The 20,531-nt window shown below is 33.4% G+C and overlaps 4 protein-coding genes across 6 annotated transcripts; 2 read left to right on the top strand and 2 right to left on the bottom strand.

The window, feature by feature from the left end:
- Positions 1-69: 69 nt before the first annotated feature.
- On the bottom strand, positions 70-7,339 carry LOC131663845 (ATP-binding cassette sub-family G member 1-like). 3 transcript variants are annotated; one of them, XM_058934548.1, is made up of 11 exons: positions 7,124-7,339; positions 5,815-5,966; positions 5,016-5,350; positions 3,981-4,154; positions 3,068-3,278; positions 2,379-2,599; positions 2,130-2,298; positions 1,702-1,802; positions 1,468-1,623; positions 1,276-1,394; positions 70-1,202 (listed from the first exon to the last, which is right to left on the bottom strand). In XM_058934548.1, the coding sequence occupies exons 2-11, from the start codon at positions 5,960-5,962 to the stop codon at positions 977-979; spliced, it is 1,860 nt and encodes a 619-aa protein (XP_058790531.1). In that variant the 5' UTR covers positions 5,963-5,966; positions 7,124-7,339; the 3' UTR covers positions 70-976. The 3 variants fall into 3 exon arrangements, 2 of the variants coding, with proteins under 2 accessions (XP_058790531.1, XP_058790530.1); XM_058934547.1 differs by lacking the exon at positions 7,124-7,339 and adding an exon at positions 6,951-7,116; XR_009301882.1 differs by lacking the exon at positions 7,124-7,339 and adding an exon at positions 6,951-7,116 and having other exon boundaries at positions 1,065-1,202; positions 1,488-1,623.
- Positions 7,340-8,536: 1,197 nt separating this feature from the next.
- On the top strand, positions 8,537-12,519 carry LOC131664031 (T-complex protein 1 subunit delta). Its single transcript, XM_058934867.1, has 9 exons — positions 8,537-8,910; positions 9,413-9,465; positions 9,544-9,633; positions 9,712-9,963; positions 10,034-10,129; positions 10,206-10,367; positions 10,453-10,797; positions 10,876-11,127; positions 11,198-12,519. Exons 1-9 carry the CDS (start codon positions 8,814-8,816, stop codon positions 11,441-11,443), a joined length of 1,593 nt encoding a protein of 530 aa, XP_058790850.1. The 5' UTR covers positions 8,537-8,813; the 3' UTR covers positions 11,444-12,519.
- A 136-nt stretch (positions 12,520-12,655) lies between these two features.
- Positions 12,656-16,702, bottom strand: LOC131664030 (N-acetylgalactosaminyltransferase 7). Its single transcript, XM_058934866.1, has 11 exons — positions 16,481-16,702; positions 16,020-16,184; positions 15,741-15,949; positions 15,493-15,659; positions 15,208-15,415; positions 14,961-15,137; positions 14,448-14,691; positions 14,156-14,377; positions 13,972-14,070; positions 13,771-13,896; positions 12,656-13,690 (listed from the first exon to the last, which is right to left on the bottom strand). The coding sequence occupies exons 2-11, from the start codon at positions 16,161-16,163 to the stop codon at positions 13,550-13,552; spliced, it is 1,737 nt and encodes a 578-aa protein (XP_058790849.1). The 5' UTR covers positions 16,164-16,184; positions 16,481-16,702; the 3' UTR covers positions 12,656-13,549.
- A 555-nt stretch (positions 16,703-17,257) lies between these two features.
- On the top strand, positions 17,258-19,590 carry LOC131663951 (rRNA-processing protein FCF1 homolog). Its single transcript, XM_058934743.1, has 5 exons — positions 17,258-17,393; positions 17,502-17,584; positions 17,699-17,770; positions 17,855-18,164; positions 18,835-19,590. The coding sequence occupies exons 1-5, from the start codon at positions 17,391-17,393 to the stop codon at positions 18,976-18,978; spliced, it is 612 nt and encodes a 203-aa protein (XP_058790726.1). The 5' UTR covers positions 17,258-17,390; the 3' UTR covers positions 18,979-19,590.
- The last annotated feature ends 941 nt before the right edge of the window (positions 19,591-20,531 follow it).

The raw sequence follows: 20,531 nt of genomic DNA, 5'->3' as shown, positions 1-20,531 counted from the left end.
TTTTGTGCTCAATTGGACCTCATTGTATAAAAAAATATAAAAAGGTAATATTTTCATGTAAATATATCACTTGTAGTTTGTAATTTTTATGAATGTCCTATTTTCTAATAAACAATAAATTTAGTCTAGAAAAATTACAATGCTAACTAATATTGTTAAATAATCAATCCCTTCAACTAATTTTTCCAATATACATGTATGCACATACACATGCACACACACACACACACACACACCTCAAACTTTATTATGGCTACGAATGTCCTTATTCATCGTGTTCAATTGATAAAATATGCATTCAATATACAAATCTCGCATTATAATGGCATAAAAGTTAAATAAAATATTGAAAAATATATATTAACAATAATCTGAAAGGCCCCTCTGCAGCAAAAATTTTAATTGCTGTATCTACGTGTCATATGTAAATAAAAACCACCTTTATTTTCATCTGTTTACAATTACTCGCAAAGTTATGCTTCTATAAATTCATAACAAAACGAAACCATCTCTCTATGACTAGCCGTTTAAATGAGCCCACCCACATCGAAATTGATTGCACAGTTCCACGGATATGCGCACAAAAAAATATATCGAATATAGAATCTCTTCATTTTCTGAAGTGGAAGAATAATTTTATATCTGCTGTCATAGCTGTACTATTATGCATTCGGTAAGACACCAAGAAGATTAATAGTATTTGTACTAAAGATAATATAACAGTACTCTTAAAAAAGGTTTTGCTTTAATGCGGAATGTTAACAAGTATATTTAAAAAATGGCAAGTACTTGATTTTGATCACATTCGGAAAATTCAGATTCAACAAATTAGATAGTAGATTATCGGTCAGCTTTCAATTCTCTCGACTAGTATTTCAATGGAATGAAAATTTGATTTGTTTCATTGTACTACTAATTTCTTCAAGAGTATATCCGTTCGTGATTATTAATTGTAGGCGATGAAAACGCAATTTCCTTATCTTTCTGCGAGGTATAATTTGTAGCGCAGTGTACCGTAAGTAATTGCATGTAAAATTGCAATCCACGTGGCAAGTGCAATTGCAGCTGTAGAAAATGCGACTGAAGGCATATCAAGTTCACCCAAAATTCGATCGCAATCGCGAAGGTAGCAGAAGTCTGCGCTGCAAGGGAATTTGGGTCGACCGATGTATATAGCTTGCAGAATACCCTCAAAGGCGTACCTGAAATGTAAAATGATGCTTCGAAGAATATTGCCAAATAATCGAAAACTGATATTTTTAAATAGATTCGCACCGGAAATAACTGATACCACTGAAGAATCGTAAAAAATACGGAATTTCTTCAAGTTTGATGAAAAAGCCTGCGAAGAGGAGCATAGGAATGTTAAATGCTGGTACCAGGAATGTTCCGGTCTGAGGAGAAGATAAAATATATTAATTAAGTAGCTAATAACTGCTGGTATAGATGCAACAACAAAATAATTACGTGGGTATCGAACGACGCACCAGTGGTGATACCAAACGACTGTGCAAGTATCGTAAACAGTGTGCAAATAATCCAAACTTGAAAGAATCTAGCCACTTCGATTGGTTGACCCGTCAAGTAGTAGCCTATCGCGAGAAAACCAGTCGGGCAGATTATCTGAAAAAAAGAATATGATTAAAATGAATGATGGATTGACAGTTCTTTTAGATTTTAACAGAATTTTGAGAAACCTACCTGCAGTGGTAGATCAGACAGCACTTTCGTAATATAATACGACTCGAGTGAATACCAATTGTTTTTGTTCTCTTGCAGGAAAACTGTAGCTTCAACTGGAACTGTATATAAAGCAAATAATTGACGATTGATTCTAAAAATGTTGTTAGATTTTTTTTAGTTTTCATAAAATAATGTGAAAGTTGATCAAATTAATTTAGTTCGCATTATACAGTGATGTAAATCAATAATTAAATGAGTTTTTCATTTTGCTGTAATTTTCATCCTAAGAATTAAGCTTTAAAGATATACTTTTGATTGATGAAATTTCCTCAACAAAAAGTTATATATTCTACATTTTCTAGTTAAAAAAGGTATGCTAACGCTGATCTAATATTGTTATCCGGTATTATTGAGTATTCAAGAACCGCAATAAAAATGTACATTACACATCTGGACAGCGGGCATAGAATTTGCGAAGAACAAAAAAACAGCAAAAAAAAAGCAGCATGCAATGTTGCTTTGCACTGTTTTGGCGTCTTTGCCGAAATCATAAAATACTATCCCAAGAAGAACAGCAACGACCAAGTGTGCAGCAAGCCTCAAGTAAGTCAACGTCTAGAATTGAAAACGAAAGAAACGCGATAAATGTAACTGTTTAAATTGATAAATTGATGGATCTATAAAAAATAACTAACGGCGTCACGAAAGATACAGATAAAAGCTCTGTAAAGTAAAATCCTCATCTGTTCAAACTGCGATATGGCATATCGTTTTGTAAAGCTTTGTGTAAAACTTGTGCTATCCGTACTTGGCACTGAACAATATTTTAAATCATCGATACTTTTATTCTCCACAGAATCTTTGTTACATAATTGTTCATAATTTCCACCTCGTTGACCTGTCACAACTTCGAGTACTGAAATGTCAAAAAGAGTTCATATTTTACATAAATAATGACGAATTAAAATAATGTATCAAGTAAATTAATAAATGGTTAATTGAATATGAGTTTGTTACTTCAAACGAGCAAAATGAACATCGAACGCTACTATTTTCATTCCCGGTTATCTGAAAGTCGAGCATATTTTTATATACTGAATAATTCTCATATGTAGGTATTTATTAATTAATTTCTTGTATTGGTTTGATGAATAATGATAATTTTTTTTAATTATAACGAGTCAATTTTTTTCAGCAGGCACAATGCAAACAATAGTTCAAATTATTACAAATTGGCTTGGTCTCGTAAAGATGCTCTTTACTTTTCGTATACTTTTGTTATCTCAATAATCTCGCTGTGAATATTATTTAACTCTGTCATCAAAATATTGCCAACAACAAGAACTTTTCGGAAACCGGTTGTCTAAAAATAAAAGTCTCTTACCAAATTCTGCAAGATTGTAGAACGGCGGACACGCATAACCGGCGTCTTTGAAAAATTCGAGAATACGCTCGCGTGGACCACAGTATCGGCATTTGCCTTGACTCATTATCAGCATGTCGTCGAAATGAAAAGTCATTTGACTACTCGGTTGATGTACCGCGCATACGACTGTGCAGCCGGATTGTGCCATTGAATATAAAAGGTTGATTACCTGTACAATAATTGTAAATTTCAAAGCAAAGGAAAATCATTTATGGTTTATTTTGCAGTTAAACCTAAATACATCTCATTTAAAAATAATTAAATATAAAAATTATTCATAACAATTTAGTAATTTTACGTATCTTAATGCTCAAATCTTTCGCGTTAAATTTTAACCGAAGATTTTTGAATTGATTAATATCATCTTGATTAATAGTGAATCAGCACATTGTAGAGAAGATATTTTACGATCATATACCGTGAGAACACGTGATCATAAGGTGTTTTATATTTTTTGTGACGACTGATTTTTACAACTTTTTACATGTCTAATGAAACTTGTCCTTTGAAATGAAAATAGCGAATAAGTCATAAAAAAAACTTCTTTTTACCCATATTATAAAAAAAATACAACCTATTGCTATGCTAATGATGTACAATTTCAAATTATGTTCGAGCATCGCGAGTACAATTCATTAAATCGACCGTGTTTAATCCAAATTAAATGCTTTTCCAATTAGTAAAGTACGATAATATTCAACGATAACCACGTCGCAATTATCTTTGTATAAAAAGTATATCCTCCAAAGTATTCAAACTAACAAGCGAAAAACACAATGAAGCGTACGAGAAAAACAGCATTTCAATTGCAAATGAAAGAAAAAACCTGTTGTGCGTTTGCTCTCTGGACTCTTGTGACTTTTATATATACCTGATTGGACGAAGTGCTGTCAAGGCCACTAGTTGGTTCGTCGAGAAGCATCACCGAGGGGCTTGTGATCATCTCCACGGCAATCGATAGTCGCTTCTTCTCACCGCCGCTGAGGCGGCTCGTTAAAGTGTCCATACAGTCGAGTATACCCAACCGCTTGGCAACGTCTTGGACCTTTGAAAAAAAAAAATGTCACTTGTACATGCACAAGTGTAAATCAGAATTTTACGAGGATGTGCGGGCGATCGTAAATTAAATACGAAGATGCGAGGATGTGATGAGCAAGAAAAAGGAAGACGAAGAAACTGCCTTGTGCATTAAGTCTAATAGCAACTTCGGTAGGCAATCTCGCTGAATGAATAATTGATTGGCCATTTCAGATGAAAATCCAAATATCAAATTAGACGTTAATTTTTCATAAATTTCGGTTAAACTGGTTTTGTTAACGAAATGAAAAAAATGTTAACGATTTGCAATTTTCTTTTAGAAACAATGATTTTACGTTATATTCGAGAAATTTTCATTGAAATGTTTTCAGATGTTAATTGCCAAAGGTAATATTCATTGAACTTATGAAAAAATCAATGATAAATGTGTCTTGCTATTAGCTGTAACAAGTAGGACAACAAATTAAAATAAATGTCTACTGCGCATATATGAACCATATCGGGAGTGTAAAATAAACGCACAGCGAACGTAGCTGCAAAAGGTCAAGATCGCCATTGCCATGTACAGCCTACTGGCAGTCTACACGGCAACTTTAATTTATGCCGTTAACGAGTACGTTCATACGTGTATGCAAAGATTCAGTGTGCTAATCGTCATTCTTATAACGATTGTTCAACAGCACATTACGTCAACAGCATATTGCGAGCGAATCGTCTCTCGAGGACAATTTATTGTCGAATACAATAACTCGGCGGGACTCCAGAGAATATCAAAACGAGCGCTCAACGTGGAATTATTCGAGCCGACACGGCAGCTTCCAAAATCAAATTGGCATTTTAGCGGGCTCAACAAAAAACCGATACGTACAATGCATTCTCTAGCCTTGGCATTGTGAGTGTTGCCAGGCAACTTCAGTCTGGCCGCGATGCAGATGGTTTCCTTGACGGTGAGTAATGGCATGAGAGCAAACTCCTGTGGAATGTAGCAAGCCCGGAATCTTCGAAAAAGGTCCGGATGCTCCGAGCAACTCGCACCGTTCCATCGGAGACTACCTTTCAGCGAGCTTTTTCCTTGGCGTATGCCGCGACGTGCGAGAAGATTCAGTAATGTGGTTTTACCGGCGCCCGATGGCCCGAGGATTGCTGCGAGGTGTCCGGAGCGAAATTCGCCGCTCACGTCTTTCAAGATTTCTTTCCATTTTCCTGTGCGGTTTCGTCGAATTTCACATACATCGAATAAATTGTTATAGAGATTGCGCTACAACGACTAATTGAATTTCCCGATAACAAATTATGCGACATCATAATTTCAATTGATAATCATTGATAAACCTTTAGAAATTTAAATATGTCAAGACTAGTTACCGATGAAACATTCTTCATATTTTTAGTTGATTTTACATATAATTATAAAGAAATTGAGTAATTTATCAAACATAATTTGCATGCAAGTACATGTATACTGGTCGTAAGCAAAATTCTTGCTTTATTCATCGTCGTTTCATTTCACATCTTTTAGCTCTACAATTACAAGCAATTTTCCTATACGATGTACTGATAAATTGACGCACTTTCAAGATGGGAGCTCGTATCCGCTAATTTCCTTTCAACTAGTTTGCTTTTTCTTGTGATCTAATCTCAATAAAATAACAATCTTTCATACCCACCTTTACGATCCGGCACTGAATAGCACAAATCCGTGAATTTCACATCAACCTGATACGGAGGCGGTCTCGGTTCATTTGCCACGACAATAACATCTTTTTTAGGTTGCAGCGGAATCCTCACTGAACAATCTTCAAGATCCTTCGCCATTGTTCTATATACGAGACAAACATTCCTTTCAGTTATACTTGTACGTTTTATCGTAGTTTTATCTATTTAATCTTCTAGTTGCGCACAACGTGAACTAATCATGTTTACGCCAGGAAATAACTTATAACGTCGCTGTGTGATCCGAATATTTTCGATGAATATTTATGTGTCCGCTAAAATCTCATCGCGTGAGCAAGGTACATTGTTTTTATCTGTAGGGGTGCGTTTTCTGTGGCATAAAATGCGAACAAAAAATAATATTAAAAAAAGTATTGTTCCAAACGTACAGATATTTTTGAACCGCAGTTTTTAAGTGTTATTTTTTCAATTCGAAAGTGCATTGACCGATGTTAGTGAATAACTTTTCAAGTATTCAAACTGATAAATTGAATTAATATATTCTGTTGGTAATCAAATCAAAGTAGAACATGGATAGACGAGCTACAAAAGAGAAAGTCGTGTCATACTCTGCAATTAGTTGCTATCGGCGAAAACTCGGCAGACACGTGTGACACACAATGAAACACAATAATAATTTCGATTTGAATGGCAGTATTGCGCCACAAAACGTACAATTATGTAGCCGAATGCACATGTGACGACGCTGACCGAATTCGTGTTATTTTTGCTGTCCTATAACAACGTATCGCCGGCAGGCGTGTTGACCGACAAAAGTGGGCGGCGAGAGAGTGGATAACCGCGTTTGAAAGGCGCAATTGCTGAGTGGACGCGCTAGAGATAAGAACTGTACGGGTGATACTTGTTAATCGAAGAAGAGAGAAACATTGAACTCAAAATCGCGTTGAAGTTTTGCCGAAATTAAGGAAGCTCGTATTGCTCAGTTTCGGTTTGTTGTACTTTCATGCCGGTAAACGAATTCTTGCAGATTTTGCAAGACTTGAATTATACGGTAATACTAGTTAACAAGTGTGTCAGCGCGAACAAAACGAAATCGAGACAAAGATGGCATATATTTTCGAATAATTACAATATATGTAATAGTTGCAAGTCCTTGGGATATAAATATACGCTCTTGCCTCCGTGCATTCGAATGATGCGATGTGAAATACCAACGATCTCCCGTCCGCAGCATTTACTCACTTTAACAAATAATCTTTCTACGCATTTAAAGTCATATCACTCTGCACTGAGAAAACTTACTCTATCAAGTGCAATTGTATCACAGAATTGGTGAAATGGTCGTCAAATTGCTTAAACTAAAACGCAAGTACGAAGAAGCTAAACGGGAAGGGATGCCGTGAGAGATCGCATGCACGTGTTACGCGCCTTACGACTGAAAGCCAACTGCATAAACGAGTGTTGTTGCCTTTATAACACTCCGCTTACTTTCCAATCGATGGCTGCTGCCGCCGCGCGAAAAACTGCTATCGCGAGAGAAGTTGACGTCCGATCGGAGGATGAAATGTAAAATTTTATTTTATTGACTTTTATTTTTTAAGGAGGGAAACGAGATCTGTTTTGTTGTTCTAGTACGTTAAAAGTTGTTACATGGCCTTTTTGGCTATGTACTTATGATATATGTTTGCTATGTACGATGATATTGTAACATTTTGATTGAATTTATCGTAGTTAAAAATTGAAATGTATCTTTATCGATAAAATAATGATATTTGCGCGTTTCAATTTTTAATTAAAAATACAATAAAATAAAAATAAACAATAATTTTTTCTTCGCGATGATTTGAAAGCTATTTTTGCAAATATAGGTAGAATATTCATTGAATATTCAAAACGTGATTGCAAATTGATGACATTTACTATTGAACGTACAAAAACTCGACGTATAAAAAGTAGTCATTGCAACTTATGTATTCGTCTAAAAATAAAACTTTATCTTAAAAGTTTTCAAGATTTACACTACTGACATAAGCTCCAAAGTTATCATAACTATACACGATGGGTACATATTCTGTCATTATTTTTTAATATAACAAGTTAAAGAGATAAAATGCAACCAAATATCTGTTTATCAATTGGAAGATAAAAATCATATATTTGAACTTCACATGATAATTCAGTTTCCACTTCATTTATAAATTTCTAATTACCACATGGTTGATAATCCAAGCAGTCCTTGACACGAGATAATTAGAGAATAATAAAAATCAACGTAAAGTAATGTTTACATTTTATATTATTTTTTTCCTCGCGTACTGAATTATTTTACATTTCTTGTTGAATATTTTGTAATGAAAGGTGAAAAATTCTTATTTCTATATATTACTGACAGTTCAAGTTATTTCATTAAAATAATAACAGCTTTAATAAAAATATTATTCAACATCATACAATTAAATTGTAGACGAATTTCTTTTTTTTATAAGTCAGTGTAGTTTTCTTTATATTTTTAATTTTATATAAAATCATAATTTTTATATAGCTAAAAATCAATATTTCTTTCTAGCTGATAATTCGTAGCACTAAAATGGTTTTTCGAGAAGTCTAAGTGATATATGATTAAGTGCAGTGAAAATGCTGTATGAAACTCGCGCCAAAACGTCATCACGCTTTCCGATGTTTTTTTACCTTTCGTCGAACGGTCGAACGTCGTTTTTCTCCAAAAAACTTTCTGTTCCATGCTCGATCCTTTTCCGCAGATTCCATAGAAGTAAGATAGCGAGAGTGAGACTGAGAAATTACCTCTATCTACACGCGCTGCCTAAACCGTGACTTAAAACAAAATTCACAAAACCTCGTGCTGTGCGCGTATCAACTAATAAAATAATTCATTTTTAATTAATCAAAAGTGGTAACTTATAGTAATACTATACTTTGGACTCGTTGAGAATTCAAGTTGTAGAGAAGGAAATTGGAATAAACGAACGAAAAAATGACGGGCATAGACGGAAGACGCGGCACTCATCAGGCTTACAAGGATAAAAGCAAACCTACAGATATTCGTTTCAGCAATATTAATGCTGCAAAAGGTTTGTTAATTAATAAATTCATTTGTTGAATAAAATTTAAGCGGTACATTGAGTATTTCATCTCCTGTTCTTCATGAAATTTGGAGCGGGGGAGTGTCATTTCACGACCATTTATATGGAAGCCAATGGTGAACCTTTTATGGTCATCAAACTTACCGGTTTTCATGAAAAAACATTCAATGATGAAAAGTATTTTGTTAATATTTTAAGAGCTGTTCTGATTCTCAAAACTGTATTAATTGTAAAGATTTCAATCCAGAGAGAGAAAAATTCGATCCTGTTATAACTGTTTATGATTGATATAGGTTATTTCACGACACCAATCTATGCATGTGTAATCTTCATTATAATTTTTACATTTACAAGATTAAAAGATATTTTTGAATGTTGAAATTCATCAAATAAGTTTGACTATAAAATTATACAGAACTAGTCAAAATTCAAGTTATTTACTACATTAAAAAATTAATTAATTTAAATAAACAATATTCTAACTTTACAGCTGTTAGCTATGCAATTAGAACAAGTTTGGGACCCAGGGGTATGGATAAAATGGTAAATATTTATTAATAAATATTGAACCATAATTATCATTCATTTAAAGCTTTTGAACTTATCAATTTTACAATTCAGATTCAAGCTAGCAATGGTGAAGTAACTATCACTAATGATGGAGCAACCATTCTGAAGGAAATGAATGTTGTGCATCCTGCAGCAAAGATGGTAAGAACAAAAACATAAAAATTTTTACATTTTATTATAATTACTTCAAAATGATAACTTTTAAATTGTATTGCTCAGTTGGTGGAATTGTCAAGAGCGCAAGATATTGAAGCAGGAGATGGTACAACCAGTGTTGTTGTAATTGCTGGTGCTCTCTTGGAGGCAGCAGAACGTCTGCTCCAAAAAGATATTCATCCTACTTTGATCAGTGATGCTTTTGCAAAAGCAGCTCAAAAGGCTGTTGAAATTTTAAGTTCCATGGCAAAATCAATTGATATGGTGAAAAAATCCATACTAGTCATGACTGCTGCTACTTCTTTAAACTCTAAGGTATTAATTGCCTTGTCTTTCTTCACTTCATTTAATTACCTGATTTAATTTTTTATTTGTTATTGTATAGGTGGTATCGCAACACTCAAGCCTCTTGGCTCCTATTGCAGTTGATGCTGTTCTGAAAGTGACAGAGCCAGGCAAAGAACAGGCTGTAGACTTAAAGGTTTGTTATTACAGCACTTTCACAATTCAAATTAATTTGTAACACATTTTTGTACAAATATTTGACTTATTTGTAGGACATCAAAGTTATCAAGAAGTTAGGAGGCACTGTTGAAGATACAGAATTGATTGATGGTTTAGTGTTCACTCAAAAATCATGCAATAGCAATGGACCTAAGCGTATTGAGAAAGCCAAGATTGGTCTTATTCAGTTCTGCATTTCTCCTCCTAAGACTGACGTGAGTACCTATTGATTATGCACTATTCTCACAATATTTTAAATATGAATGAACTTGCAACCAAAAGTTGAACTTTTAATAACAGATGGACCATAATGTTGTTGTTTCGGACTACTCTGCAATGGATCGAGTACTTAAAGAAGAAAGAGCCTACATTCTCAACATTGTCAAGCAAATTAAAAAGAGTGGGTGCAACGTCTTGCTTGTACAGAAGTCCATTCTTAGAGATGCTATCAGTGATCTGGCTATCCACTTCTTAGACAAAATCAAGTGCATGGTTGTTAAGGATATTGAAAGAGAAGATATTCCTTTCATATGCAAGACTCTGGGCTGCAGACCAATTGCTTCGCTGGATCACTTCACTGCTGAAAACTTGATAAATGCCGAACTTTGCGAGGAAGTGCAAACTGGTAACTCTAAGTTTGTTAAGGTAAATAATGTGACGAGTTTATTTTGTTTAAGAAAATCCAACGGGTAAGCGAAAAATGTTTTCATTTATATTTTACAGATCACAGGGATTCAAAATCCAGGAAAAACTGTAACGATCATCGTACGAGGCAGTAACAAACTCGTTCTCGAAGAAGCCGAACGATCTCTTCATGATGCACTATGCGTAATTCGTTGTCTAGTTAAACAGAACGCGATTCTTGCTGGAGGTGGTGCTCCTGAAATTCAAATTTCTTTACAACTTGGAGCCTATTCCAGAGCTTTAACTGGCGTCGATTCTTATTGCGTTAGAGCTTATGCGAACGCTCTCGAGGTAAGCAGCCTAATTTATATTTTCTAAATCAAAGCACAAGATCATAAGATTTTATAAATGCATTTTTAAGGTTATTCCATCGACTTTGGCTGAAAACGCAGGTTTGAATCCAATTGCTACGGTAACAGAGTTGCGAAAGCGTCACGCAGCCAACGAGACAAGTATGGGAATAAATGTACGCAAGGGTACAATCACGCGAATGTTCGAGGAGGACGTAGTACAGCCACTGCTCGTGTCGACTAGTGCGATAACCCTTGCAACTGAGACCGTACGCAGTATCCTCAAGATCGATGACATTGTCAATACCTTAAACTAAGCTTTTTCTGCACCGAGGAAGTAATTTTCTACTCTTTCAACGGAAATTACCATTTTTGTAATGAACTACAACGCCTTACGCTGTTCAAGTGAATTGCTTTTTTTTAAACATTATGCATTTTTTTAATGTAATTTCTAATTAAGGTTTTTTCGGGGAGTGTACATGCATGTATGCATGTACACGCACATACATATACACAGACATGTTCACAAATGCGCTCATAATTTTTTAAACACAAAGTAACAAAGATGTCGGGTTCAAGGAACACCCATCGTTGAATTTTTGTATTCAGCCTAAAGATAGCGAGATTAATAAATTAAAGTAATAGATTTACTTATACTACAAAAATAGTCTTTGAATCGTGATTTTTTCATTAAAGAAAACGTTTTCTGTCAACTATCACCAATTTTCACAAATTTATACGATCATATTATACAATGCATTTCAATGAAAAATAATTATTAAAAATAGTTTCTAATTTCATGACACATACAATAATAATATAAATATTGTGAAATATCATCATGAAAATATCTTCAACTTTTTATTGTATGTTATAAATAAAACAGGTACTCGGTATTTGTTGCATCTGTTATTTGAAGAAAAATGGTCGTCAATGTTTTTAATAAAATAATCGTAAATAACATATTTATCAAAGCGCATTGGTTATTTTTTTTAATAATATTATAATAGAATACTTTGTTAGCATTTGAAAATTCTATTTTTACGACAGCTTGAAACGATGTTCTAAACTTGTCCTTCAAAAATTTTAATTTAGTATTCCAGTTTAATTTAAAAAGAAATGAAGATAATTCACAATGGACTTAAACAACACGTCGAACTTTAAAAAAAATAAAGGAAATCTACCATGAAAATTTTATCACTCTTATTCATTGTTAATTGATAATTAAAAAAGGGCATCCTACATTTGGTAACAAAAATAATTATTTTGATCTGATCAGTTTTCTAATGGAAACGAGTTATAACGTTGATGTCAAAAATTCATTTGAGAGCTCCGCTCTTTATAGATCTATCATTTGCTCAACTTCTATGCAAGTACAAAAATGTTAAAAACGTAAAATAAGAAAAATGTCGGTATTGAGACTAAGGATGGTGAGATTAATAAATCAAGTAATCAAATTATATGAATTACAACAATGTTGTTTATTCATTTTTTCATACAAAAAATACTTTACCTACTGACAAACATCCATTCTCATAATAACGTAATAAATTTCTTTTTAACATGATTAATCAACTTTTTCGAACACATTTGTGTTGAAATAAAGAGCGTAAAGTTTCTTCATATATAAATTATAACACAATTACAATTTCAATGATAGTCACATTAAGTACATCATTTTTTTTTTATTTTAACGTGAGTACGAAAATAGATGCTTAGCGACTAAACCTTTATCTTCGTTCTCATGATGAAATATTTACCTACCTAGTGTGTGCTAAAGAAATTTGATGTTTAAGTTGGGTATTCAAATTCATACAAAAATTGTTTTGTTGACGTAAATATTACGTTACTATCTAATGTTTTCAAAAGCTTATCTCAGTCATAGGATATATAAAATATAATTGGAATGCTAGCAAATGTAAAAACATTTCTCCGTGTTTGAATTTGCCGCGCATCTACAATTTCATAAGTTTCTGTAGCTATAAGTTCTTGGAAAATATAAATTTTTCACTTTCTTATCCTTTTTTAAAAGTTAAATTTACTAATCCCATTTTACATCATCATTTACGATTCTAAATCATACATTGAAAATTTACCTTCATTGCCTTCTTTAATTAACTTATTATACAATTCCACATGGTATTATATATTCATAATCGTATATTAAAAATCTAATTGCTCTTCTGTTGGCAATAATTAAATTATCGAACAGGAATCTCAATTGAATAACGTTATTCTTTACTTAATAGTTCGTGTTATCTAACTTGACAATTAGACATGTTTTATATTATTGTTTCGATTAGTTTTTATAAAATGAGTCTTAAAATCTCACATGGGAACTTTCTTATGCTTTTAACCCAAAAAATCTTTGTTAATAATGTTTATTCGGTATAAAAATTAATAAGTCACGGATTCGGTTCGTTTCACCATCGAGGACTAGTTTGACGGAAGTTCCATTGATGGTATGCGTTGTTCATATCGCATGGCATAAGCGATAAGTGATGAGTCTGAGGATGAACAGCTATGCACTTTTTGTGCACACGATGTAATAACGTCTTCGATTTCTATTGAAAAACATTATTATTTTCAAAATATTTCCAGTTTTTATTGACTATAAATAACATTTTTAAGATATATTACAAACCTCATCATATTGCCAAGGTCCATCTACAGTTCCCATTCTGCAAAATGCTAATTTGACACCTTGGCCATCAGCCTCAACACATCTTTCACCAACTCCGAGCTGTCCCTTAGCATTTAATCTCATTAGCTGAAAAAAATAAGAGATCTCATTAAAGTATGGCTCAATACTTCTGTCAAGAAAAGCAACAAGAACTTAATTTACTTGGTTGTTTCCAAATCCGTGACAGTGAGATATGGACATTAGATTCGGTGGCGAATGTCCCATGGTATCAAGGCACAAACTAGTAGCTGCATTTCGCAGCTGGTAGCAACAAAAATTGTATAAAAGTTTATTACTTTTTCAATTCAATTACTAATGTAAAATCTTAATATAAATCAATTATTACCTCTCCCCAATGAATATTTGGAGGCAATTCGGGAAATTTATCTTGTACATCATAAGCAACATTATCCATGAACCATTGGAAACTCTTGCAGTGTTTTCTTCTTTTAAATTCTAACTGCTCAGTAATGTCTCCATGATCAAGTAACCTTGCAAGAGGTTCCCTTGCATAGAAAAATTCTTTATGTTTATCGTCAAACCAAGTTTCAATGACGCGTTTGTAATTCTGTAATTATTGTTGAATTTAATGGTAAGAAATCATGACACAGTAACAAAGATTGACTAGTTCAACTCACAATGGTAATTAGTGGTCCCTTTTTCTTCTGGCCAAGCTTGCCAAAGTTATACGGCATGAATCCTCGGTAAACATGACCAACGTGAGAACATGGCACCCAAAGAATACTACCGCCACACTGCCAAATTTTAAACGATAGTTCAAAGTTTTCACCACCCCAAACTAATAATCCTTCATCGTATCCTCCAAGAGATAAAAAGTATTCACGATTTATGGCAAAAAGACCTCCTGCATGAGTTGGTGATCTAGGAAGCGTAGAAAAATTTATTTATTATTTATTAAGTATTGCAGTAATTTATATCATGAGCCACGAAAAAAAACCAATGTTATCAATCTTACCAAAGAAACATTTACAAAGTAAAAGATACCAATACAGATAAAAAATTTTTTTATCTATATTGATTATTTAATAATACAGAAAAGATAAAAATGAAAGGTTGACAAAGAAAATATAGGTAAGGAATATTTTGCTTTTTATAATTTTTTTCTAACTACAACATGAAAAAATGTATACCTGTATGGTTCACTATTAAATTTTCTAGTTTTTGCTTCTCTAAGTGGTAACTCGTTTTCTTTATAAAGCATGCCCCATTCAAATATCCCTCGATAGAGATGACCTTCTTGGTATACCGTTCTATATTCAAAAGTTTTGTGATCAATTCCATCAATTATAGGAACTGTCATAACGTTACTGAAAAAAAAAAATTAAAGCTTTTATTGTACAATAATAAAATAATATATATAATTTTCAAAATTTCTACCTGTTTTCAGCTATTGGAGCAAGAAGTGGTGGAAGCCAATTAATATTGACTTCACAATGAGCATCTAAAAAGACAATAACTTCACCTTTGGCTTCTCTAGCCCCTCTAGATCTTGTACGAATTAGTCCTTCTCTTTCATTATTTCTCAACAGTCTAACTTTTCCTCCCCAGTGCTCAATGTATGATTCCAAATCTCCTTTCAGATTTTCTAAAAAACGTCATTTATTAATGTAATTACATATTCTAACAATAGTAAGGCTTTTCAGTATAAAATGAATCTAAAACCTTTATCAGAGAAATCATCCACTAGGAGAACTTCTTGGAGGAACTGCGGTGGTGTTCTATTAATAACACTGTGAACAGTCCTCATTAAAACTGACCAACCCTCATTGTGAAAAACTATTATAACACTTGTTTTAGGTAAGTCTTCAGGATATTGCCAATGTTTACACCTAATAATAAATAAAAATATTAAATAATTGTATATAAAATCACATTAAAAATATATATTCCATTTCATTCATAATACACACTCTTGTGGTCGCACATCTGGTATATTCCTGTCTAATGATATTTCATCTGAACACACAATATTCATACCATAATTCGATTCAGATTCTTGAACATCATTTTGTTGATCGTCTCTTAATATGTGTGCTTTACCGCCTTCACCCGGACCATTCTTATATACTATTTTAGGCTCAAAGTTTCCTAAATCACTCACCATTATAGGCTTCAAATTCTAAAAGTTAATTTGAAATTAGTTTGAAATTGTCCAAAAAGTGTAACATAATTTAAAGCATATTACAGACCATATGACTCTTTAAGCTTTTAGGCCAATATTTTTCAACGCTCCCATGTGGCATACCAAACATATAAAAAAGAAAAAGCAAACATGTCACTACTAGAAGTAGCAAGTGGAACATTCGGTTCCTTCTCAGCTGCACAATTCGCATCTTGATGGTTCTGAAGCAAAGCTGTAAAAAACAACAAACAAAACTTTGATCATAAACGATATTATTGGATAAAATCGACTCTCTCGTACTTTCATATAGCAAAACATGTTATTTAGATGTATGAAAATTAATTAAAACACTGTAGATCAAATCAACATAGCACTACGTTAAATTACGAAGGTGCATATATAACTACAAATTTAATTAGATAAAGCCTTTCATATTCAATAATATAACTGATGAATACAAAAGGCACTTGTAGCTGTATCTTGTACTATCATTATGATACTTAAATGAGAAAAAGATAATACACTTACCTATGGTATCATAAAACTCCAAAATAAAAAATACTACACCGCAGGTTACACAATCTCGCGAGTAGCTCCCGACATTCCCTTCACTATACGATGAGAAAGGGTTTTATTTAAAGCACAGCATGCCGCCAACAGAGTGTTAATAATTTTCCAGTGTTTTTTGAATTAATTACAGCTAGGCAAATGGTGAAAAGTCAACGTGTCGCTCAACGCAACCACCGCGACTATAGCGGGAATCAGTCGTATTATCTCGCCTCGCTCTCTCATCCTTTCTCTTGCTTGTTTCGACCGAAAGGTGTATACGTATTGTGCTGATTCAGGTGACTTGATGGCGATGCGCTGCAGGTGTGTTGGCATTGGCATTTTGCCACTTGTATTCTGTTTCTGCTGACCTTTTCACACGCGTACCGTGCGGCAAATGTGTTATATGAGAGAATAACTGTAGTATTAATTCTGCAATTGATATGTTGCTTTCGTGTTTCTATTTATTATAAAAAATTAATTATTTACATTTTTTTAAAGCTACTATTTGAACGCTGTTGATTATATTAATTTTTTTGTTACTGCTTATGTTATATTACTTAAAAAACACGTGTTGAACTAATCGTAAATCCCGCTTCTTTCGGATTCAAATTCCAAGTAATAAGAAATTAATTAACAAATTACTTTGAATTTGGTGCTTGTCAGATTATGATTTTTGACAATCACATTACAGAAAATGGTGATGGGGTCAGTACGCAAGCGCAGAAACAATGTTGTTTACTTGTTTTCCAAAGCTGTTGGCCATGTGGTTTGTGGATTTGAAACGCAACAATTTGACATTTACTGATTGATGATTCATAAAAAATCAAAATATTTTTTAAACAGATATCTGTACTTTTAATTTCTTTATTTAGAACCTTCTCTAGGTGCAATGGTGAGTTAAGAATCGGATTGTTTGAAAAACGAATGAAATACCAACATTTGAGGTTATATTATGATTTTTTATTATTACACTTTTTTTCACTTTAATTACAATATTCAGGGCAAGACAAAGAAAACTCGAAAAGTTGTGATGCAAAGATTTGCTCAAATGAAAAAAATGATTAGTCCCAGTGATCCTCGAATGTAAGTAGCAATAAATAGAAAAACCTATTTATAAACTGTAAAATATTTTTGCAAGTGACATCCCTTAATAATTGAAGTTGCTCATTTTCATATTATTATACATTTAAATTGTAGAAAAGCTGAAAAACGAGCTCCACCCAAAAAGCAAAAGACTGAAGACCCTACAGAACTGAAGGTAAAGGAAGTGTAAGTTCACTTAATTGATATAGTAATAATATGTAACATCCTTCGGAACTTAATATATAAATATACTTATATCTATATTTTTAGACCTCAGCAATCTTCAGCCTTGTTCTTCCAATATAATGAACAATTAGGACCTCCTTATCACATCTTGGTGGATACAAATTTCATCAATTTTTCAGTTAAAAATAAGCTGGATATTGTGCAAAATATGATGGAGTGTTTATATTCAAAGTGTATTCCATATATTACAGACTGTGTAATGGGTGAATTAGAAAAGCTAGGTCAAAAGTACAAAGTTGCCTTGAAAATTGTCAAGGATAAAGCATTTGAAAGACTACCTTGCATGCATAAGGGTACATATGCTGATGACTGCATTGTCAACAGAGTAACACAGGTAAGTTTAATCATACAAATTACTCATAACAAATTTCTAAATCATTCAAAAATCATTCTAAATAATTAAAAAAAACTTTGGTTAAAAGATGTTTTACTTTATACTATAAAATCAAATTGAAAATATAATTACAAAATTACATTTTTGAAACATTTACAAGTGTAGAGAAATTCAATGCTAATAGTCTATTTTTAGATGATTTTTAATTTCATTGACTTTAAATCTGCTCAATAAATCAACCCATTTTCATTTAATTTCATTGCCTATCCAACAGAAATATTGTCAACGAAATAATATTGAAAGTTATAAATTTTGTCTATTTAAAACAATTGATTCAGTGCAGTGAATATATTTTGTATTAAATTATTCTTTCACACGGAACCTATCGTGATCATTGAGAGTTTTTTATAATCCAACACTTTTGAAAAATTCCGCATGCATAAAGTAACAAGGATTCCGAAAAATCCAGTAAAAAATTAATTATGCGTTCTTTGATATTCGCGTACAACGTCGAAACATTATTCGCGATATTGCAAATTTATGACGAAGAAAAAGAAAAAAGAAGAAAGTAGTAAGTGGGGGACGGTTTACCTACATCAAAAACGTTCGGTCAATTAATACCATCAGGCCACCAAGAAAGAAATGAAAAAAAAAAATCGATCTGTTTCAGCACAAGTGTTACATAGTGGCAACGAACGATAAAGATCTAAAGCGTCGTATCCGCAAGATACCAGGTGTACCCATCATGTACGTCTCGCAGCATCGCTACACGATCGAGCGTATGCCAGACGCATATGGAGCACCAAAAACTTAAAGAACGAACGTGAAAAAGCTGAAGAAGAAAAAGATGACCGTCACAGACAACAAATGTATAGAATTTGGATCGAGTGAGAGCCGAACTTCTATGAGAATGAGAATGAAAAAGAGAACAGGTTGAGGCCTGCAGGCCATTTAGGAAATTCCGAATAAAATTGTCCCGGGCGTTATTTATTATCGCAAGAGGGAGCAGCACAGCGCAACACAGAGAGCAAGCGCGCGCGAATATAATCTCTTGACCCGCGGCGACACCGAAGACGAAGCGAGAAGGTTGAAGCGTTTCGCGTACGAGAAAGAGAGAAGACGCACTCTCACGCCGCGAGTACTAAAGTACTGTACTTTTGTTTGAGTGTTTTGCTTCTTGGCTCGAGCCTGCGCGCCAAGAGCAAGGAGAGCCAAGCGCATCTAAATACTCGACAAAGGTCTCTTTCTTTCTCTCTCATTCGCAAGCTGCAAGATCCTCGGGAAAAGTAGTTAGGCTGCCGGCGCTCTCTTCCTTTTCTCTCTCTCTCTCTCTCTCTCTCTTCTTTCCCGTCTCCGCACTTTTGTGTGTGTATACGCGAAACGAATTTTATGCGAGGTCTGCCTATGAAACGCGCTCTTTATGGATTATTCGGAAATCTGTATGCATTAGAGTTTCCAACCAATAACAACTACGTGTCTTTTTTCTTTTTTCTTTTTTCTTCTTCAACTGTTTCCGCTCGATTGTCCATTTTTTTTTCATTATTACGTATATTGATTTGTATTGTACAGTACGAATGTGAAAATAGATTATGTATAATGTTTTTTTTTATTTTTAAGGCTAATAAATACAATTTATAAATTAATTCAATTACATTCATTTACTATCCATTGCTCATCCGTGACTTGATGTTTATAGAACGCGCGAGCGTACGCGTGCACGTGTGTGGTGGGTGTACCTATTAAACAGGTGTTTACTATGCTTCTTACTCCGCTGTATTCAAATAGAAACTTCATTTTTCAATTATTCGGTTTTTTTAGATTCACATACACGCACATCTCTGTAAATTCTCCGCCCGGCAAGGTTCCTTGGAATTTCTTGATCGCTGCTTCATTTCACGGACAATTTTGATCGATGCATATTCATACGCTTTTAACGTTTTTCTTCAATATTTTTCACTCGTCCACACGAGAATACGAATATTATACTCTCCTATGGTAGGAAAAAAGAAGCAATCTAGTTAGATTTATCACTGCGCATAGGCTGAAATCGTATGCAAGTATCATGAACGATAAATGAATTATTCAGTACGGACTTTTACAAACATAAGTTCACGTGAGTTATCAGCGGTTTCATCCTGTTTACCGATTATCTACGCTCTAGTATTTTATTATTGCGCGCCTTTATGTTATCTCGCGTGTGTAGTGTATAGCAGTTCGATGCTAAATAAAATTGATTACAAATAAAAATGATGTTATTTAACGTCTATCTTCGTTCGATACAATAGAGGAAAGAAATTAAATTATTTTCAACGCACTTTAAAAATTTAAAATAAAAACATTGTAACCAAACATACAAATTAATTACAC

This window comes from Phymastichus coffea, unplaced genomic scaffold, assembly GCF_024137745.1.
Source record: "Phymastichus coffea isolate CEN01 unplaced genomic scaffold, Cenicafe_Pcof_1.1 PCOF00039, whole genome shotgun sequence".
Classification (NCBI taxonomy): Eukaryota; Metazoa; Arthropoda; class Insecta; order Hymenoptera; family Eulophidae; genus Phymastichus; species Phymastichus coffea.
The sequence above is the reverse complement of the archived record's forward strand: the minus strand, read 5'-3'. Positions and strand labels throughout refer to the sequence as shown.